The 20,272-nt window shown below is 37.9% G+C and overlaps 1 protein-coding gene and 1 non-coding gene across 2 annotated transcripts in view; both read right to left on the reverse strand.

Annotated features, from left to right (window-relative positions):
• CSRNP3 (cysteine and serine rich nuclear protein 3) overlaps positions 1–20,272 on the reverse strand; it is a 76,966-nt gene that overhangs the window by 13,670 nt on the left and 43,024 nt on the right. The window contains exon 2 of the mRNA XM_052635979.1: positions 5,592–5,851. Within this exon, the coding sequence (XP_052491939.1) occupies positions 5,592–5,851 (260 nt within the window). The remainder of the gene's footprint in view (positions 1–5,591; positions 5,852–20,272) is intronic.
• On the reverse strand, positions 19,772–19,878 carry LOC128043991 (U6 spliceosomal RNA). The gene has a single exon (XR_008198988.1). It is a non-coding gene; the product is annotated as a U6 spliceosomal RNA (small nuclear RNA).

The following is a 20,272-nucleotide window of genomic DNA, read 5'->3' on the forward strand; positions in this document are numbered from 1 at the left end:
AGCTGAATGGATGTCTCCTGAACTAGAAGATCACTGTTTATTGCATAGGAAAACTGTAGAGATTGATTACATATGTTTAATTTTTCCACCTAAATAAAAATGCCAGCATTTTTGAAGGAACTGATTCTTAAATTTATTGCATTTGCTCAGGACTGAAGCCCAGCCTCTCAGGATGCACCACTTTGGTTAGGTGTATTTTCTCTGATCCTCTCAAAATATGTTGCACATATGATATGGCAAGTATTTGGGAAGTCCCTGTTTTCCATTTGGTGTCAGAGCAATGCATTCTGAAGTACTGGTCCTACATAAGCTTTTGAGTAATCTCTACAGAGGCTGACAAAGAAATTCTGTATGGAGTTTAAAAATTCTAAGTGGAGTTTATTTATTTATTTATTTACTTCACAACAAGACCAGCATTCTCTGACCCATCTAGTAAGAACTGTAGTATGAGGAAATAGTTAAAAACCTATCCCTAAATTTGGAAACTATAGGTTAGAGATACTTGGCATCAGTCATCTCTCACAAACCTCTAATGGCTTCTATCTCCTAGAGCATTTAGGAATTTTACTTGAAGATTAGTTAAATTATGAAACTGTTGAGAGGAAACAAGAGGGCAGGGCTGGAAGACTGGGCGTGCAGGTGGAGAATTATAATACTGTACAGGTAATTACTAACTGAATAAACACAGTCATAAATCTAAGACTCTGGGTAAAGGAAATTTAGACAGAGACGTTTTAAAGTTTGCTCATTAAAGGAAGAGTTACCATCTGGCAACTCTTTTTTTATGAAAAAAGAGAGCAAACAACCAAGCATTACTCAAGGAACACAGGGAAACCCCACAATGAAGAAACAGCTTTGACCTTAGAAAGGAGAGGAAGAACAGTCAGGGTTGAGAAAACATTGAGAAAAAGAATCCAGTGAAAGTTGTGAAAACTAAGTTACATTTCCTATACCATGGTAATAGAATCCAGAAAAATATAACCCCAGAGGCGAATTCAATGCCAAGGTTCTTTTGAAACATAGAAGCAGCCGCCTAATGGATTTTACAGATACACATGAAATGGGAATAAAGGCTAATGTAATTGTTCAACAGTGTGGTGCAGATGATGAAATCTAAGTACTTAATTTGGAAAAATGTGTAGTATTAAGATGACTGCAATGATTACTGTGAAGAGCATGACATGTCTGAATGGGCTTGACAGGGAAAAAGAACTGTACTCTGTAATTTAGAAATCTAAAGCTAGTTATTTCTTCTAGAAACATGTACTTTATTCAATAAGCTTTCTCTATTAATTGTTTCTAGACAATGTTTGGAACAAACACCACCACCACCACCAATAAAGGCACACTTGAACTACACCCCCCCCCCCACCAAATAAAACTGGATTCATTCTACAAATCTAATTATATATATTATTTCTCAATATATCAAACTCATAATTAGATTGAGATGAATCACTAAGAAGACAGTTTACAATGAAAAGCTAAATTTCTATCCTTATTTTGCTTCTGAAGTATTTTATTATAAAGAAACACTAAAACACATGCCTGTGTTCTTTTTACTTAAGACCTTAATCTTAAGACTTTGGGCTTCCCTGGTAGTTCAGCGGGAAAAGAATCCACCTGCAACGCAAGAGATCCCGGTTTGATTCCTGGGCCGGGAAGTTCCCCTGGACAAGGGATAGGCTACCCACTCCAATATTCTTAGGCTTCCCTGGTGGCTCAGCTGGTAAAGAGTCTGCCTGCAATGCAGGAGACCTGGGTTCAATCAGTCGGGAAGATCCCCTGGAGGAGGACACGGCAACCACTCCAGTATTCTTGCCTAGAGAATCCCCATGGACAGAGGAGCCTGGCAGGCTACAGTCCGTGGGGTTGCAAACAGTCCGACATGACTGAGCGACTAAGCACACAACACAAGGCTATCATACAGAGTAAAGTAAGTCAGAAAGAGAAAAACAAATATCGTATGTTAATGCATATATGAATGTGGAATCTAGAAAAACGGCATAGATCATTTTACTCGCAAGTACAAATAGAGACGCAGACTTAGAGAACAAATGTATGGAAACCAAGAGAGGAAGGAGGGATGGGATGAGCTGGGAGATTGGGATTGACATGTATACACTATTGATACCAAGTACAAAATATATAACTAATGACAAGCTGTAGTATAGCTCAGGAAACTCTACTCACGGTGCTCTGTGGTGACCTAAATGGGAATGAAATCCAAAAAAGGGGAGATATGTGTATAAATAAAGCTGATTCACTTTGCTGCACAGTTGAAACACAACGTTGTAAAGCAACAATATGCCATAAAAATTAATTTTAAAAAAAGGCCCCATTGGAAGAGATGTCATTGTATAAACTGATTCACTGTTTAGAACCTAAGACACCCTGGAAAGACACACAGGTAGAGTGGAAAGAAAAACATCTCCTTTATGTCCTGGAGCTTTTGTTTCTCAGGGAGGTAGGAAGGAAATGACCAGTACCAAGTCCACTGAGTTTCCTGGTGTGTTTTATCTGGTTGGCATAGTGAAGGCTTTGGAAAAAGTTTGACACTGAAAGCTTTGCAAAGTGTTTTTTTATTTTTATTTTTTCGTCAGATGTTCCTTCTCTCTCCTCCCTTAATGGGCAATTCACTGTCACCCACAGAGGACCATCTCCAGGAAAACCAAATTTAAGTGGCAAAGTTTGTCCTTAATAATCCTCCCTTTCTTCTTTGGGTCCCTCTCTCTGCTACTGACCCTCTCTAGCTGCTTCAGCCAAAAAATGGAATCAACTTAGTCACATTCTGTTGCTTATCCCAGAGGTATATTTCAAAGAAAATATCATATTGAAAGTGAAATCTCAAGTCTTATCTGATTGAAATTTTTGGATCCGTAATGTTTTTGGATAGCTAATTTTAGATTTTGGATAGCTAAACCTTAGACAAACATAGTCAATGATATTTAAAAACTCATTGAAGTTAATATACATTTTCCTCCATTAATAACCCTCAGATTTTTCAGTCAATGAGTCCACATTGCTTTGATCTTTTATTAGTTTTCTGTGAAATGTGTTTCCCAGTTTCTGAATACTTTCAGTAGGATTAGATCAGATCACCTTAGAATCCCATTCATTATCTTTTTGCTTGGCATTCACTTGAAAGGAGTGATGATATCCAAATGCCTTTTGTTTGTATCTTCACCAAAATGGAAAGTTGCATGTTTTCAGTTATCAATGACAAACCAAGGCATGACACCCACTCGGAAGATTGCCTCTTCAACTTGCAGCGCTAAGCACAATGACAAAAGTAAATCAATGACAGAAGCCTCTTTCTGCTTCTTCTTCAGCTTGCTAAAAATAAAAGGGTAGAAGTAACTGAATACAAATTATAGTATCAGAATACATCACTGCCTGGCAAGGAGGAATGTTCCTGAAGGTATGTAGCTCCCCCAACAGTCATTGTGTGTGTCTGCTACGAAGGTCACCACAATAAATCTTCTGGTTCTCAGATAGAATTACAGTTCCCCACCTGTTAAAAACCACCACATACAGTTCCAAACCCCAGACAGGGATGACTCCCAATAGGTACAGAGATTGTCTTTCCCGACACCTATTGGGGATAATCAATTAATTTTAGAATAGTAAGTAACAAGATAATAGTTTTCTATTGAGTGAGCCAGTTAACATCTTTGTGCTTCTTTATCTTCAGTTGTGTACATGGTCTCATAATTTACATATTCCAGTGGGTTTTTGTCAGGATTAAATTAAATAATGTTTATAAAATGCCTGGCAAGTAAAAAATCATTTAATGAATGGCAGCCCATCACTATTGTTCCGCCAATATTTGAGTTTGGCAAATGACTTCATCTTTTGAGTAAGGGTTACAATTGGTTTGTAGTGAGTTAGAAAAGCAGAGAGTCTATTTCAGAAGCAAATCTGAGAATTATTATTAAATTAGGCTACATTCAAAGCTATCATGAAGAACAGCAACAATAGTGACTTGTTACCAAATAAATCTTAAGGGCCTTTCAATGAACTGTGTCAAAAATACTTCCAAAGGAGTTATGAGACTTGCTCTAGGCTAGGTTCTAACTAGCTTCATTTAAGCAATTGTCTTCTTGCACAGCTGGGAACAAAGCACGTACACGAGGTTTAAAATACCTAAAAACAGGTGTTTTGAAACACACATCACACCTCTGCTAACTGACTTCATATTGGCCTCTAAAGGTATAGGTAACACAGGTGTGCTTATGGTGTTTCTGCTACTTAACCAGTGATCCTTTATGTTAAGCATCCTGGATTATGTAAGAAAAATGTTTGTCTTTCTTCCTTTGTCCTTAGATAATAATGGGAGGCCATTTACTATAAGCTGATAAGTTGATGGATCAATACAAATATAAAGAGTGTCTCTGATCAAGGAAAAGGTTGTCTGAGTTGTGTTTCTCTCCACTTAATCTCTAAGATGGCACAATGATAGTTATCTCTACCTGGATCCCTCCCTGACATCACTTTAATAACTCAAAAGCCTCTCAGAATCACCTGGATTCCTTGTCATATTCTTGTCATTGAGAAAGGTACTATCACCCACAACCCATTCAATTTTGCAAGCCAGAAATTTAGGAGTCATTCTTGACAGCTCCCCACTTTCCTTCCAAATCCAGCACATCATCAAGGACTGTTGATTTCATTTCCTAAATTACTCCCCCTGTCCATCTCTCTTCATCTCCCCTAGCATCAGTGTAATCTAACCTACCATCATCTCTCTCCTGGACTATTGTAATAGCCTCTTAACTGGTCTGACTCCATAAGCTCTCCCGACACGGCTACCCCTGCCCCTAAACCATTCTCAAATCATAGCATGAACCATATCACATTATTCTGCCAACGGACCCCATGCCTAAAACTCCTATATGACTTCTGATGGCATTAGGATGAAGAGAAAAACAATGTCTTAATCAGACTGACAAAGCCCAACCCTACCCCCATCACGATCTACTCCTTCCATCTCTGCTCCAGGCTCACTCGCCTCTGCATGCTCCCGTGCTTCCTCCTGACACAAGGTAACTCATCGTTCCCTGCTGCCTGAACGATTCTCACCAACCTTTTCTGCCTAGTTACCTGTTCAGATTTCAGTTCAATCGTCACTCTCTTGAGGAAACTCCTTGATATCCGGCCCACATCAATTCTCCGTTACATACTTTCCTAGCACCTAGCAACTCCCCTTTATGGTACTTAATGAAGATGTGATTTTTGTCTACATGATTAATATTTTTCTTTTCTGTTAATATGTAAGTTCCAGGAGAAAAGAGAGCACATCTATTTTTCATAGCAGTTAGCCCCAGCTGAAGCACAGGGTTTATGACCTAAATAAATATTTATAGAGTGAATAAATACACGATGTCAGGGAATTTTTCTGCCCTGTTTTCAGTGATGAGACTATACTGTTTTTTCTTTAAAAAAGCCTCAGCAGAGAGTCTGCTTGGAAAATACCCATTTTAATCTGCAGATCTAGATATGAAAATGGGATAATGTAACCAGATTGAGGTAAGGATTGGGGGTTTGGCAAAAAAAAAAAAAAAAAAGTGCATTTCTAAGGGTTTTTTTACCTTTAGTTTTAGAGAATTCAGTTTTTCCTCCCTGAGGTGTTCTCTCAGCATCTCCCGGTGGAGCCTCTCCTGCTCTCTGGCAAATTCGCCCAGGGTGTACTGGCGCACGCTGTTGTGGCGGTTGGACATGCCCAGGGTGCTGCCGCCTTGGCTGGGCACACTCGTGAAACCCTGCCTCCTGGTGAAGTAGTACACAGTGACGCAACTGAAATGTACATTCTTGGTCCTCAGCCGCTTCTCTCTTTTGAGGATGGAGGAAGCTGAAAGGGAAAGAAACAACTCAGAGAACAGCCCCACAGCAGCTTTCGGATGAGGTGACGAATTACAAAATGCCACTCGATGATCTTAAATTTACGGTCAACCCTTTCTGGCTGGGAGACACTAAAAATGTTGTCACTCAGAATTGGCACAGACTTCACATTCCTTGCTTAGATTTTTTCCTAGCTGTGGTGAAGTAGACTTTTAAGTCCTCTATAACGGTAGTCTAAGCAAACTTTTAGGCAAGTTGCCAGTAGTCTGTGAATCAGTGGCAGAATTTAATTTCTCATTTTCCTTCACCTTTTAAGTTTTGCTTTTATAATTTTCACATGAGTTGTATTTTACTATAATCAGAAAAGCCACATACTACAAACTTTTTGGCTCTCATTTGATATGGAAGGCTCTTGGTGTGAAATGTCTATTTTTAAATTTTAGAAAATTCCAAAATGCAATAAAAATTGATAGAAAAAGGCTCAATGGCACTATTTAGGCATTTTTACAATCTAAATCTAGCCAAGTTTTCATCTGAAAAAACACCAATAAGTAACATTATGGACAGTGGGACTTTAATCCAAGTATACATTGAGAATATCAAAAACATCATGAGATATATCAGAACCTTTACTATTAGTTACAGAGACATCAAGATGCAGAGAGCACCATGGAAGGTTGAGATGAACTCTGTAGTTGAGAGAAAGAGAATTACACATTGACCTTTGGAAGCTGGAAGATGTGCCGGTCTGTTTATTTTGTTGTGAAGTAACCCAGTCTTATAGAATTTGAGTGATTTCTTTCAATGAAACAAAAAGAAACAATGAACCATTTATGGACTGTTCAAAGAACTATACAAAGGACTATGCATGAATTATCTCATTTTATTCTTATGACTGCTTGAGTTAGAATAATCCAAGCCTCCATTCTGAGGAAAACAATCCACAAAAGGTTAAATGACGTGGCCAAGGTCATATAACTAGCAGTGAAAATGGGCTTCATTATTCTAGAACCCAGTCTTTTAGCCATCAGGTCACTGTAGAAAGCTGGGATCAAGCAAAGGAAAATGAACAAGGCTAAGATTTGGTGCCACACTACTTCTGGGAGATGTCAACTGCTGCAGACTCCAAAGATGATTTTTATTTGTAAGACTGTATAAACAATGAAAGAAAAGTAACTACAGGAGCACTTTGGATTTATATAAAAATATGCTTCACCTAGAGTCAGACATCCTGGAATGTGAAGTCAAGTGGGCCTAAGATAGCATCACTATGAACAAAGCTAGTGGAGGTGATGGAATTCCAGTTCAGCTATTTCAAATCCTGAAAGATGATGCTGTGAAAGTACTGCACTTAATATGCCAGCACTGTTGGAAAACAGCAGTGGCCACAGGACTGGAAAAGGTCAGTTTTCATTCCAATCCCAAAGAAAGGCAATGCCAAAGAATGCTCAAACTACCACACAGCTGCACTCATTTTATACGCTAGTAAAGTAGTGCTCAAAATTCTCCAAGACAGGCTTCAGCGATACGTGAACTGTGAACTTCCAGATGTTCAAGCTGGTTTTAGAAATGTCAGAGGAACCAGAGATCAAATTGCCAACATCCGCTGGATCATTGAAAGAGAGTTCCAGAAAAACATCTATTTCTGCTTTATTGACTATGCCAAAGCCTTTGACTGTGTGGATCACAATAAACTGTGGAAAATTCTTCAAGAGATGGGAATACCAGACCACCTGACCTGCCTCTTGAGAAATCTGTATGCAGGTCAGGAAGCAACAGTTAGAACTGGACATGGAACAACAGACTGGCTCCAAATAGGAAAAGGAGTATGTTAAGGCTGTATATTGTCACCCTGCTTATTTAACTTATATGCAGAGTACATCATGAGAAATGCTGGACTGGAAGAAACACAAGCTGGAATCAAGATTGCCAGGAGAAATATCAATAACCTCAGATATGCAGATGACACCACCCATATGGCAAAGTGAAGAGGAACTAAAAAGCCTCTTGATGAAAGTGAAAGAGGAGAGTGAAAAAGTTGGCTTAAAGCTCAACATTCAGAAAACGAAGGTCATGGCATCCGGTCCCATCACTTTGTGGGAAATAGATGGGGAAACAGTGGAAACAGTGTCAGACTTTATTTTTTTGGGCTCCAAAATCACTGCAGATGGTGATTGCAGCCATGAAATTAAAAGACGTTTACTCTTTGGAAGAAAAGTTATGACCAACCTAGATAGCATATAAAAGCAGGGACATTACTTTGCCAACAAAGGTCCGTCTAGTCAAGGCTATGGTTTTTCCAGTGGTCATGTATGGGTGTGAGAGTTGGACTGTGAAGAAGGCTGAGTGCCGAAGAATTGATGCTTTTGAACTGTGGTGTTGGAGAAGACTCTTGAGAGTCCCATGGACTGCAAGGAGATCCAACAAGTCCATTCTGAAGGAGATCAACCCTGGGACTTCTTTGGAAGGAATGATGCTAAAGCTAAGACTCTGGTACTTTGGCCACCTCATGCGAAGAATTGACTCATTGGAAAAGATTCTGATGCTGGGAGGGATTGGGGGCAGGAGGAGAAGGGGACAACAGAGGATGGAATGGCTGGATGGCATCACGGACTCGATGGACATGAATCTGAGTGAACTCCAGGAGTTGGTGATGGACAGGGAGGCCTGGAGTGCTGCAGTTCATGGGGTCGCAGGGAGTCGGACACGACTGAGCGACTGAACTGAACTGATGCTTCTAAGGGAATAGAATGAACTTCCAGGTTCAGTTGTCTCATTTTCTCCTTATAAGACCTTCAAGCCAAATAGAGAAGTTGCTGTGATACATATCATTTTGAGGATTTATATATTTAATAAATATAAACCAGTAGTTTTCCCAGGCACTTTCTAAATGATTGGATATATTGGTGGAAAAGACATCTGTGATCCCTGCCCACATGGAGCTTTCATTTCCAGTGATGAGAAACTCATAATAAATAGACTCAAACAGAGTAAAGGAAATAAGACATTTGGGCAAGAATTTAGCTATCTCAACTTTTCCTCCTCATCAATGCTTTACTTCTCCAGAAGAGATTGCCAGGGAGCAAATGCTTCTAGCGTGTATGTAATTTTTCCATTTATCTTTTCTAGTTATCTATGTACATGTTCACGGCAACATACTTGTACTCCTGGCAGTAGTGACAATTTTCAACTTAGATTTAAAAGCTCTGATCTGCTTCATAACTGTAGGTTTAAATCATCTCAGAACAAAGAAGAATCTGTCAAAATGTAAAAGATTTCACCATAGAAAGCAAAATTCAACCATCTGCCCAGTAATTTGCTACCTGATCCGACAACCTCATCCGTCACCACCTTACAGCAGGCTAGAGCCTCTGCTTTTTGGGTGATAATCTTGAACTTAATTTGCTCTTCATATCATAAGAATGATGCCCTGAAAATACTATCTTTCAAGGCCATAATTTACAAATAAAATAAAAATATTTTAATGTACTCATTTAAAATAATTATTATACACACATCTGATAGTTTCCTTACTTGTCTTTTAGATAATTCATAGTACTCTACATGAGTCTCCTTTAGAAATTTTTATTGAGATTTTGTACCTGCATTTTTAGATAATAAAAGAATTCCACCTTTTGGATGAATTTACTGTACCATCCTTTCACAAAAGGCCATATTATACTTTCCCCAGAAAACTGTTAAGAGATGATTTTCCAAGGCTTGGAAAAAGACAACAGCGGCAGAGAGTAGAACCCCTTCACCTGGGCTCTTGGCATTTCTAACACTGTCACAGTGCACGTGGACTTATGCTTTTTCCTATCCACTACAGCTTATAATTCAAACGTGCCTATACTTGTTTCAGCATTTGCATATTATAAGTAGCACTATAGAAATATGATCAAAAAGCCTATAGAATACATTTTAAAGGAAGCCTTTGAGATGTTGTAAGATTAGCCTCATGAGGAATATTTTAAATGTGGCTTTCCTAAACTTAAGAGGCACTCATGTCTCTCTCTTCTGATGATTGAACTGGAGCCCTAGAATAGGCCCTTGTGGGCTGTCTCTTGCCTCCAGAACCAATTTGACTAACAATCACAGAATGAAGTTATCAAAAAAGAGTCTGTTTTTCAAACCTGAGAAAAACAGATGAAATCCACCCAGCACATCTGCCATAGGGAATCTGAAACCTCGATGCTACACCTACCTAGTAATCTGTGCCCTTTACAAGATAATTGAACTCAACGTTGTGTCTCTACAGAGTTCAGGGTTCATTTTATTACTGCAAGGTCAAGAGCAAGAAAAAAAAAATGGAGAAGGTGGCGTTCATTACTGCTTTGAAAAATAACTAGTCTGTTTTCATATGCAATGCTAATTTTTTGCTGCCTTCCAGCTCCTCTTCTTTTATCTCATTCAGTTACCATCCTGCAGCAGAAGTGTCTAAGTGCAGCAGTATTATTTGTCCCAACCAGGACACGGCTCTTGGGACCACCATTATGGCTAGCACATCAGGGTGTACTGGTATTGCTGTACAATCATCACAGATTATGGAGATAATATTGATCCTTGTAAATTAAAGGAATAAACAGCATAGAGTAACCAGCATTAGCTATCTGCAGAAGCTACTCATCTTTAAAATGCTTTTAAAAATGAATGAAGAAGAGAGTTGAGAAATTAATTCACGATGCCAGGGTTAGAAAGTAAGTAGATAAAATAAAATAAGTTATACCATACATTTATATAAAGAGTTCATGCTCAGAGTGGATTAAAAATGGAAGCCATTTGGGATTAGCAGATGCAAACTATTATATATAGAATGAATAAACAACAAAAGTCCTACTATATAGCAGAGGGAGCTATATTCAATATCCTGTGATAAACCATAATGCAAAATAATATGAAAAAGAATATATTTATGTATAACTGAATCACTTTGTTATATAGCAGAAATAAACACAGCATTGTAAATCAGCAATACTTCAATAAAATACATGTTTAAAAAATGGAAGCCAAAGCTAAGTGAATATTCTGATCCTACACAGAAGATGAGTATATTAAGACATCAAAGCTGCCTCACATCAGGCTCTAAGAAAATGCAACCCACCTTGCTCCATTTCGACACGCATAAACCAACCTGTTCATTCACATTGGAATATAACTTCAAAAGTCAACAAGACTATCTGATTGACTGTCAATTCTATTTCTTGCTGAAAATAATCAAATTTGCTTTCTGGTTTATACTTCAGACGTTTGTGAATGTGTGTGTCACTGCATCTGAGATTGCCCTCTCTGTATGCACAGAGACCATCGTGTGTCTGAGTCTATAAAACTGAAGACAAGATTCTGGATCATTGATTCCACTATAGCGCAATCATTCTGGGGCCAGTGCTTGAGGAGTAATTCAGTTACTCTCTTAATGCACATTTGGCTCTTTTAGTGTCAACAACTATCAGCAAAGTCCAGATAGAGGTGGAAAGGCAGACAGCAGTAAACAGAACTATGTATTTTGGCTCTGAAGTTGCCACATGGAGGTTGAGAGTTTTTGGTCCAGTCTGATGTTAAACAAGGGGAAAATTGTGGAAAATAATAATTTTATCATTTGGGTCTGATGAAGTTAATAGTATACTTCTTTCTCCTATCCAGTATATTCAAAAGGAAAATACCAGATGATTTGTAAGTCAATATTGAGTTTATTTTTCTTTGTTGTAGGAGTGGGGTGGAATTTAGTAGAAGCAAAGTGAGATTGTTGAAATTAGTTTATCTAGGTAAATCCTGGGTAATAAAAACTTGTTTTCTTAAATTATACAGGCCAAGTTAATCAGGGTCTCTGAAAGTATGTTGTTTCTCACCTTTTAAAGAACAAATCAAGATCATATCAGTTATGAAGTCATGAAACCTAACTTTCAAACAAAAACCCCATTGTCATCAGAAAATATTTTGCATAGAATTAACAATAACAGCTTAGATATTAAATCAACTTCCAATGGTTAAAGTTATTAAGATTTTAAAAAATATATGTCCTCAATCTATCCAAGAGACTTCTACAAATCTCCCGTGATCATATTTTCACATCTTCTCCAGCTTGACACAATTGTCAAGATCGGCCCCTCTTGATCATGGTGTCCCACACATGGTCTCAGAGCTTAATCACAGGTAAGGCATGAAATGAATCCAGCAACCAAGCAAAATAGGAGTAGTTCCTTTGAAAATGAAGCAAGTTTTCTGTCAAAAGTAATTCTTCCTTGTTCTAATTGTTCCCTTTCATTCTTTTATGTCACATTCTCAAGTTTCTCAAATCTACTTACCACAGTTGTATTTTTGTGGGGTTTATTTTTGTGGGGTTTTTTGTTTGTTTGTTTGGTTATTTTGCTCAAGTAAGGTATTTAGGGAAGCAATAAATCTTTCAAGTGGGAACAATTCCAAAAGACTAATAAAAGGAAATGTCTTAAGGCATGGATAAATGAGAGGCAAATGAAAGTAAAGACTATTTGGGAGTATTTTCCTTCCAACTGTGAACAGAATTCAAATTACCTGAAGTATATAAAAAAAAGTGGTGGCCAAATCAATAGTATGCTATACTCAGGATGTTATTTTATATTCAGTGATGAAAGATATAGGGCCTCCTTGGTGGCTCAAGCAGTAAAGAATCTGCCTGTGATGCAGGAGTCAAGGGTTCAATCCCTGGATTGGGGAGATCCCCTGGAGGAGGCATGGCAACCCACTCCAGTATTCTTACCTGGAGAATTCCAATGACAGAGGAGCCTGGTGGGCTACAGTCCATGGGGTCACAAAAAGTCGGACAGGACTGAGCGAATAACACTTTCACTTCATGAAAGATATACCATGTGCAAAAACAATCATGAAAGAAAGACTTTTCCAAACACTGGATCTGTTAGAGACAATACTGGGATATTCCCAGTGTTTTGGAATTGAAGTGCTTTGCATTTCCCAAAAGGCCATCAGAATGGAGACAGAGTCGGTAAATGTAGGAAAACGTCAGGACCCATCCAATTAGGGACTTTTTCTTTTACTATGCCCTTATTTCTATGAAAGCAGCATTCAAAAATAAAAATCAAGGAAGAGTAGCTCCCACTTGAAGTGATGCTTGAGATATCAAGTCCCAGTTTGTTTCTGGTTCCCTGTAGTATGAATGATAGCTCTAACTGCTTTTCAAACTGCAGCACATCTGTCTCTCCAGCCCCTAAATGCCATTCTTCCCCGTCTCCAACCAACCAACCAACCAATTTATGTTCTAGTAACGGGGCAAACCGACTGGAGAATATAAAGTATGATAAACATACATAAGAACCAGTCAGCATTCTGATGTCAGTCCTGTAGAAGAGAAATAGGTTTATAATTTACAGACAAGATTAGGTAGTTTAACCATTTAGCCCTAAGTATTTTCCATCCTAATAACAGGTTGAAAATATTCACAATGGATTACTCTGAAGACTAATAACGTCTTTGGTGCATTGAAGCTTCTGAGTGGAAATAACTCAAGATGAAACCCTTTTGTTTAAATCGTTAGTTTTACAAAAACAAAACAGAAGAAAAAACCCTCTCTCATAAGACTATGTGATAGTAAATTTTCTATCAAGACGTATAAATACTGCATACGCATTTAAGCAAAAAATTTAACAAGAAAACAGAAATAATATAAAAAGTTGCCCCTTCAGGCTGGACGACCAACGCTTTGTTTTGGATAATGAGCATGCGCGTCACGTCGTCATCTTTTCAGTCTGTCAGCTACGTCCACACAAGCAAGCTGGAGATCCGTGCAGGGAGGCAGCTCTCTCCCCAGTCTCTTGACAGCTACAGCCCAGGCCGCTCAGCACACTGCAAGCTGAATTTGACATTAGAGAGGGTGGTTTAATAGTGGAATCATCTACTTGCAATTCTCTGCTTGAAAAAAAAATAAAGTTTATTGTCCAGGATTTTGATATATATTTAGAAAGCTGCAAATAAAAATTGAGAACTTCGACCTTCCAGCTTTGATGTCATAAATAATTATGATGATTAACTCACAAAGAGTGGTCATTTCTCAGAACTAGCTCTTTTTTATTCATACATTTGAATTTATTAAAAGTGCCCTCTGCACTTTCCCCCTAATTCTTGTGAGTTATCTAAAAAATAGGGAGGGGGTCATTTTATTCTCATACTTATTAGAACAAAAGGAATAAATGCTGTATTTTGAAGTTATAAATTTGAAATTAAAAAACTGAAAGAAATGAATAAGGACCTACTGTATAGCACAGGGAATTCTACTCAGTATTCTGTAATAACCTATACGGGGAAAAAAATCTGAAAAACAATTGATATAAGTTTATAACTAATTCACTTTGCTGCACACCTGTAACTAATACAACACTGTAAATTAACTATACTCCAATATAGTTTTTTTAATTGAAAGAACAAAAATTTTAAAAAGAAATCATGTTCTCCCTTATCTTTAATCTTTATAGATGACTTAGCACTAACCCTTTCACTGCTTATATTAAATTGATGCCCATTGAAAATGCAGTGTGACGCAGAAAGCCCTATCCATCAACATCAAATGCAATTAATACTGGGAATAGTGAACTGTTAAACTAAAACAAATTTAGATTAAACCATTGATTAAAATAGTACCATTAACTGAACGATCAACCAAGTTTCACTCTAATTTTCCTTTTTCATCAATTCATCCATCAAATTTATAGTCCTAGGTATCATGAATCTTGGGATTCTAATTCTATATTTGAAATGAAGTCTTCCTTCTGGTCTTTATATGATAAATAGTGTGTTTATATAACATATCACTTAAATAAAGTTTATATATTAAAATCCTTTAGCAAGATATTGAAAGACAATATAATATTAAAGTGTTTTGCTAAATTTAGAACCTGCATTCTGTTCAGTTCTGTCTCAAACAACTGAAAGTTCAGAAATTTTTTCCCTGTTCTATATATTCAACTGGCCATCTGACTTTATCTCTAGTGAGAACAATTTCACAGAAACTGATCAATGTTATCACCACTTTTCTCTGTTAACAGTATGTATTTTCCTTTAGATAACCTAATAATTTTCCAGAGAATCTAAGATTTCTACAGAGATGATATTAACATTTATATATGGAACATTGATTATTACTGAGGTCTTTGTCATCTCATTTTTTAAAGAATGCTTCTTTATTGTAAGCATACCATATCACTAATTAATTAGAGAAAGTATTATCCTATCCTCATACTCGGAAAATAATAAATTGTTAGATAATGTACTTAATTCAAAATCTGAATTCTAAATTTGCTGATTTCCATTATACAGATAAAATTAAGGGGCACCTGCATTTTTCAATCCCTCCGTTAGTATTTTCAGAATTATGTTTACCTCAGGAGTATTATCAGAAATATTACCTTTGTAAAAAACCTTAAGAATCACAGATGGAAAGCATTACATACGCAGACTACTATCTTGGTGATGCTGTTAAACCAAACAAAAAGTGTGTTCCTTTATTATCAGTGAGAAAATAAATACCACCTACTTCCCAGCTTGTTTCTTTAATCTCTCATATGTGCAATTAAACCCTAAAACTACATACTTAAGAAATACATTTCACTGCTATTAAAGTAACAGATATTTCCAAAATACATAAACTCTCATTTTATTAAAATCTCAACATGTATACCATCTTAGGACCATATCGTTTTTTACCGGGAAAAAAAGGTAGTTGTCACTAAACATAAATATTCGCAGCTCTGGCTGCAGTCCAAGTTGTAAGCACTTTCCTCTGCTGTCTCAGCAATTCTCCTGATGTCAAAGACACATTAAAATAAATGGGAACCATATGGCTCCGCAGCAGAATACCCGCGCTCTTACAACTGAGAGGGCAATGCAATTCATTACCACCATCTGAGAAATATTTGGGGGACATGGAATATCTCAATGCAAAATAAAGCTGCATGAGGCAGGCCATTTGATTAAAATGCTCACACAATAACAGAAGGAGATATTTGCTATTCTTTGGCTCTACTAACCTGTTTTGCTGCTTTTTACATTTTCTCAGTACCACCATGAGCCTCCCCTGTTAGAAGAATTAAACAGCACTTCCCACCTGCTCAACGACTTCCCCACACTGTATCTCATCTGGCTCAACAATGCAGGCCCATCAAGCCTAATATATCATGATAATCCAGGTCAGAGCATCACTGAACAACAACAAGAACAAAATGAAACAAAATCCTCAAAAATAACAAGAGCAACTAAGATCAAGTCATTCTGGAGAGGACGGGGTCAAAGGTAATGCACTTGAACTTTGCTAAGAATGAGGAAATCGGAAAGCACATTTCTTTTTTATATCCTTAACGTAAAAAGCCTTTGCTATACTCACCCCAAACAAAAATCAAAATCATTAAAAAAAACATAAAAGGAAGAAATTCATCAATGCTGTATTACTGGCTCCATATGTCAGACATTCTAAATTTAAAAAAGAGATCTAGGGCTGCAGAGTTGGGATTAAAACGGAGTCTGGGAAGGCAGCTGGGAGTGGGGCAGCTGGGGTTACTGTGGTACCTTCTGTTTCCTGGCTGTCAACGAAAGACTTGGGAGGGTTGTAAACATCAAAAAGAAGGAAAGAAAAACAAAAGAAAAAGTTCATGATTTTTCTCCAAAAATAGTTTTTTGTTGATTGAGCATATGCTTCAACTTCTCATAATCCTCTCAGACACTTTTAAAAGCTACAAATAAGGAAACTGCTTAAAGCATCATGTTTGGCATAAAATTACCGCTCCATATCTACTACTAATAGAAAAATCAGTTGAGATTCAGCTCAAATGTCAACTTTAAGAAGCCTTTCATAGAATCCCTAATATGTGGTTTGTGCCCTTTCTACACATTTCCAGAACACCCCTGACTTGGTATAGATAATATGAGGGTGTGTTTCTCCTCCACTGCCTGGTAAACACCCGGTGGGCAAGGAGGTAATTTTGCTCCCTAAAGAGCCCTCAGGGGACAGCACACAGCCAGGCACTGAGGACTCACTTGATAAATGTTTGTGTAACCAAATGAGATGAATCAATAACTGAGCTATGAGGTAAGTATGTAAACGTATACGTCTCCTGAATACACTTTCCTTAATTTTAAATGATATGATGGCATTTGACAGTTTTCCCCTGAAGCCTCGTGGTCAGTGTCTTCCTTCCTTCTTAGTTTCTAGTCACTTTATTTTCTGAAGGTACTCTTCAATAAAAAACATAATATACTGAAGAGAGGACACCTTGCCTTCATGGCTTCAGGGTACACACAATTTTTGTATTACAAACCATTTGAAATATGCTATATTTTCCATTTCAATAGATCAGACATAAAAACAAAAACCCTGGCACCATAATAAACCTCTAAATAATCCATTAATAATGAGCTGATAAATCCATCTCTAAAAAGCAAGTAGGGGAGTTACCTGAACATTATAAAACAGTTTTGAAAGAGAAATCCTGCTGATAAAACATCACTAATTGGTCCTGACCTCTAGCAAAAACAAGACTAAAATTTTTGCCTTTAGCAGTTCACTAGTGATAGATCTACAAAACACTTCTGTCTCTTGGTATTTAAATTATTATCTTTGCCTTAGAGTCATGACTATCCTGTAAAAATAAAATCATATCACACAAGATTCATTAATTTCCTATGGAATTTTATGATATACAGCCATGTGCTATGACATCTAATTTTCCTGTTTTTGTGGTTGGTAGAAACGAAAGTAAAAGCCATGGTTGTCGAGTTCCTGAGACAAACTGCAGAAGCAAGCAAGGAGAATTCTGAATTTTTATTGAAATATGAGAGCCAGGCAGAACTGATACAATATAGGCTACTATGTAATTTGAGAGAAGGCAGCTATTTATCTTGTCTGGGACAATTTTACTCTGCAGCTAAAGAGTCGTCCTCTTAATATTTCGCAGATGGGGGCAAAAACACGAGTTTCTGGGTCAGAAACAAACTATTTCAGTATTCACAGTACAAGAAGCAGAACGAGCATCTTGTTTCTGTTGGTACTCCTTGTTCACCAGATTCTACAGGGGCAAGGTGGAGGAGCCAAATGGATGCTGCACACACAGTACGTTTGCATTGTACCAAAGGCACAATGAGTTTGGGAATCCACTGTTTTTCTTAGCAAGCAGTAAACAAGCCTGTTGTTCATTGGGAAGGAGACATTACCTCATCCTTCAGGGTGGTGGTGGTTTAGTTGCTAAGTTGTGTCCAACTCTTGCAACACCATGGACTGTAGCCTACCAGGCTCCCCTGTCCATGGGATTTCTCAGGCGAGAACACTGGAGTGGGTTGCCATTTCCTACTCCACAGAATCTTCCTGACCCAGGGATCGAACTCGAGTTGCTGCACTGCAAGCAGATTCTTTCCCACTGAGCTACCAGGATCTCTTTGCAGCTCACAGATATCTCCCTTTGAAAATATCTTGCCAAAGGAGAGAATCAGCCCAAAGTTCTTGGGAATGTATTTGGCAGTTCCCAGTAGTGGACCCGGTTATGATTTGATATCACATCTATAGGGTAAATAGGGGGATAAAGGTGTCCATTGGTATCCATGGGAAATTGGCTCCAGAACCCCCATGGAACCAAAGTCCATAGATACTCAAGTCCCTTAAGTAAAGTAATATCATATTTGCACATAACCTATGTACATCCTCCTGTATACTTTAAATGAACTCAAGATTTCTTATAAGGCCTTGTTGTTCAGTTGCTAAGTCGTGTTTGACTCTGCAACCCCACGGACTGCAGCATGCCAAGTTTCTCTGTCCTTCACTCTCTCGGAATTTGCTCAAACTCATGCCCATTGAGTCAGTGATGCTATCCAACCATCTCATCCTATGTTGTCCCCTTCTCTTCCTGCCCTCAATCTTTCCCAGCATCACAATGTAAATACTATGTAGATTATTGCAAATATAATGTAAATATTATGTAAATAGTTGCCAGAGCACAGCAAATTCATGTTTCTCTTTTTAAACTTTCTGGAATTTTTTTCTGAATATTTTGAATCATTTGTTGGTTGAATCTGCAGATGCAGAATCCACGAATATGGGGGTGGTCAACTGTGTGCATCCGCATATACTCTCAGGTACCTCAGGATGTATAGAAACAGTCCCCCTTCTGGGATCTATGTTTTCCCTTTCTATGCTACTCATATGACATATAGGTTGTTACAGGAAATATTTTTTCCAAAGCTAAATGTGACTTTGGGCTATGAAGGAGAACAAAGGTATAAAAAGGTTTCTTTTCCTTCTATATTTTAGGATTTTCTATTCCTTGGGATGGAAGAGAAAAAAATGAGCAGAATGAGAATACTGAGTTTCATAAAAGTAGGATTCAACCCCCTCTATCTTCAAGAGCATCACTTCTCAATGATTTCTATGCTTCTTTTACATCTGGAGTGAACTCAACCTTGGATCCCTGGTTCTCAGCATTCGCCACTAACGAGTTCCCTGACCTCCTCTCATGCATATATGGTCTGTGATATCTCTAAGTCTAAGGTTTTCTTTTCAGTTAAAAAAATGTTTTTATTGGAGTATGGTTTCTTTACAATGTTGTGTTAGCTTCTGCTGTACAGCAAAGTGAATCAATTATATACATATATACACATATATCCACTCCTCTTTGGATTTCTTTCCCATTTAGGTCACCACACACCACTGAGTAGAGTTTCCTGCACTAAACAGTAGGTTCTCATTAGTTATCTATTTTATATGTTGTTGTTGTCTGTTACTAAGTCCTATCTGATTCTGCGATCCTATGAGCTGTAGTACGCCAGGCTTCCCTGTCCTTCACTATCTCCCTGAGTTTGCTCAAACTCATGTCCATTGAATCAGTGATGTCATCCAACCATCTCATCTCTGTCACCCCCTTCTCCTCCTGCCCTCATTTCATACAGAGTAGTGTACATGTGTCAAAAAAGTCTGGAACACTTCACAAATTTGCATGTCATCCTTGAGCAGGGACCAGGCTAATCTTCTCTGGATTATTCCAATTTTTGTATAAGTGATGCTGAAGCCAGCACTCTAAATTCAACTTTTAAGTGACTTTCACAAGCAAAGCATTCATCTCCAGCCCCTGCCAGGGACCAATTCGCTCACCAAAGGGAATCGGTGCTGGGAGATGGCATAAGGAAAAAAGTGAGAAGCAGAATCAATTTGAGGTCGACCCTGCCTTGACGCCCCGGACTTCGGGTCTTTGATCAAGGATTCAGTAGGGATAACACAGGATGTTTTTTGAGTACTTGAATAATCTTGAGAGAGTTAAGGGACTATTATTGTTCCCAGATGGTAATGGATATAATTACTTTCCTTCGACAGAAGAAGTTACCCTCTCTTCTACAGCAAGCCATTGAAACTGAGAGAGACTAGAAAAGGCCATATGCAGCTTTGAGCACAGAACTCTTCGGGGAGGAGAGG

Source organism: Budorcas taxicolor, chromosome 2 (assembly GCF_023091745.1).
Source record: "Budorcas taxicolor isolate Tak-1 chromosome 2, Takin1.1, whole genome shotgun sequence".
Taxonomy (NCBI): Eukaryota; Metazoa; Chordata; class Mammalia; order Artiodactyla; family Bovidae; genus Budorcas; species Budorcas taxicolor.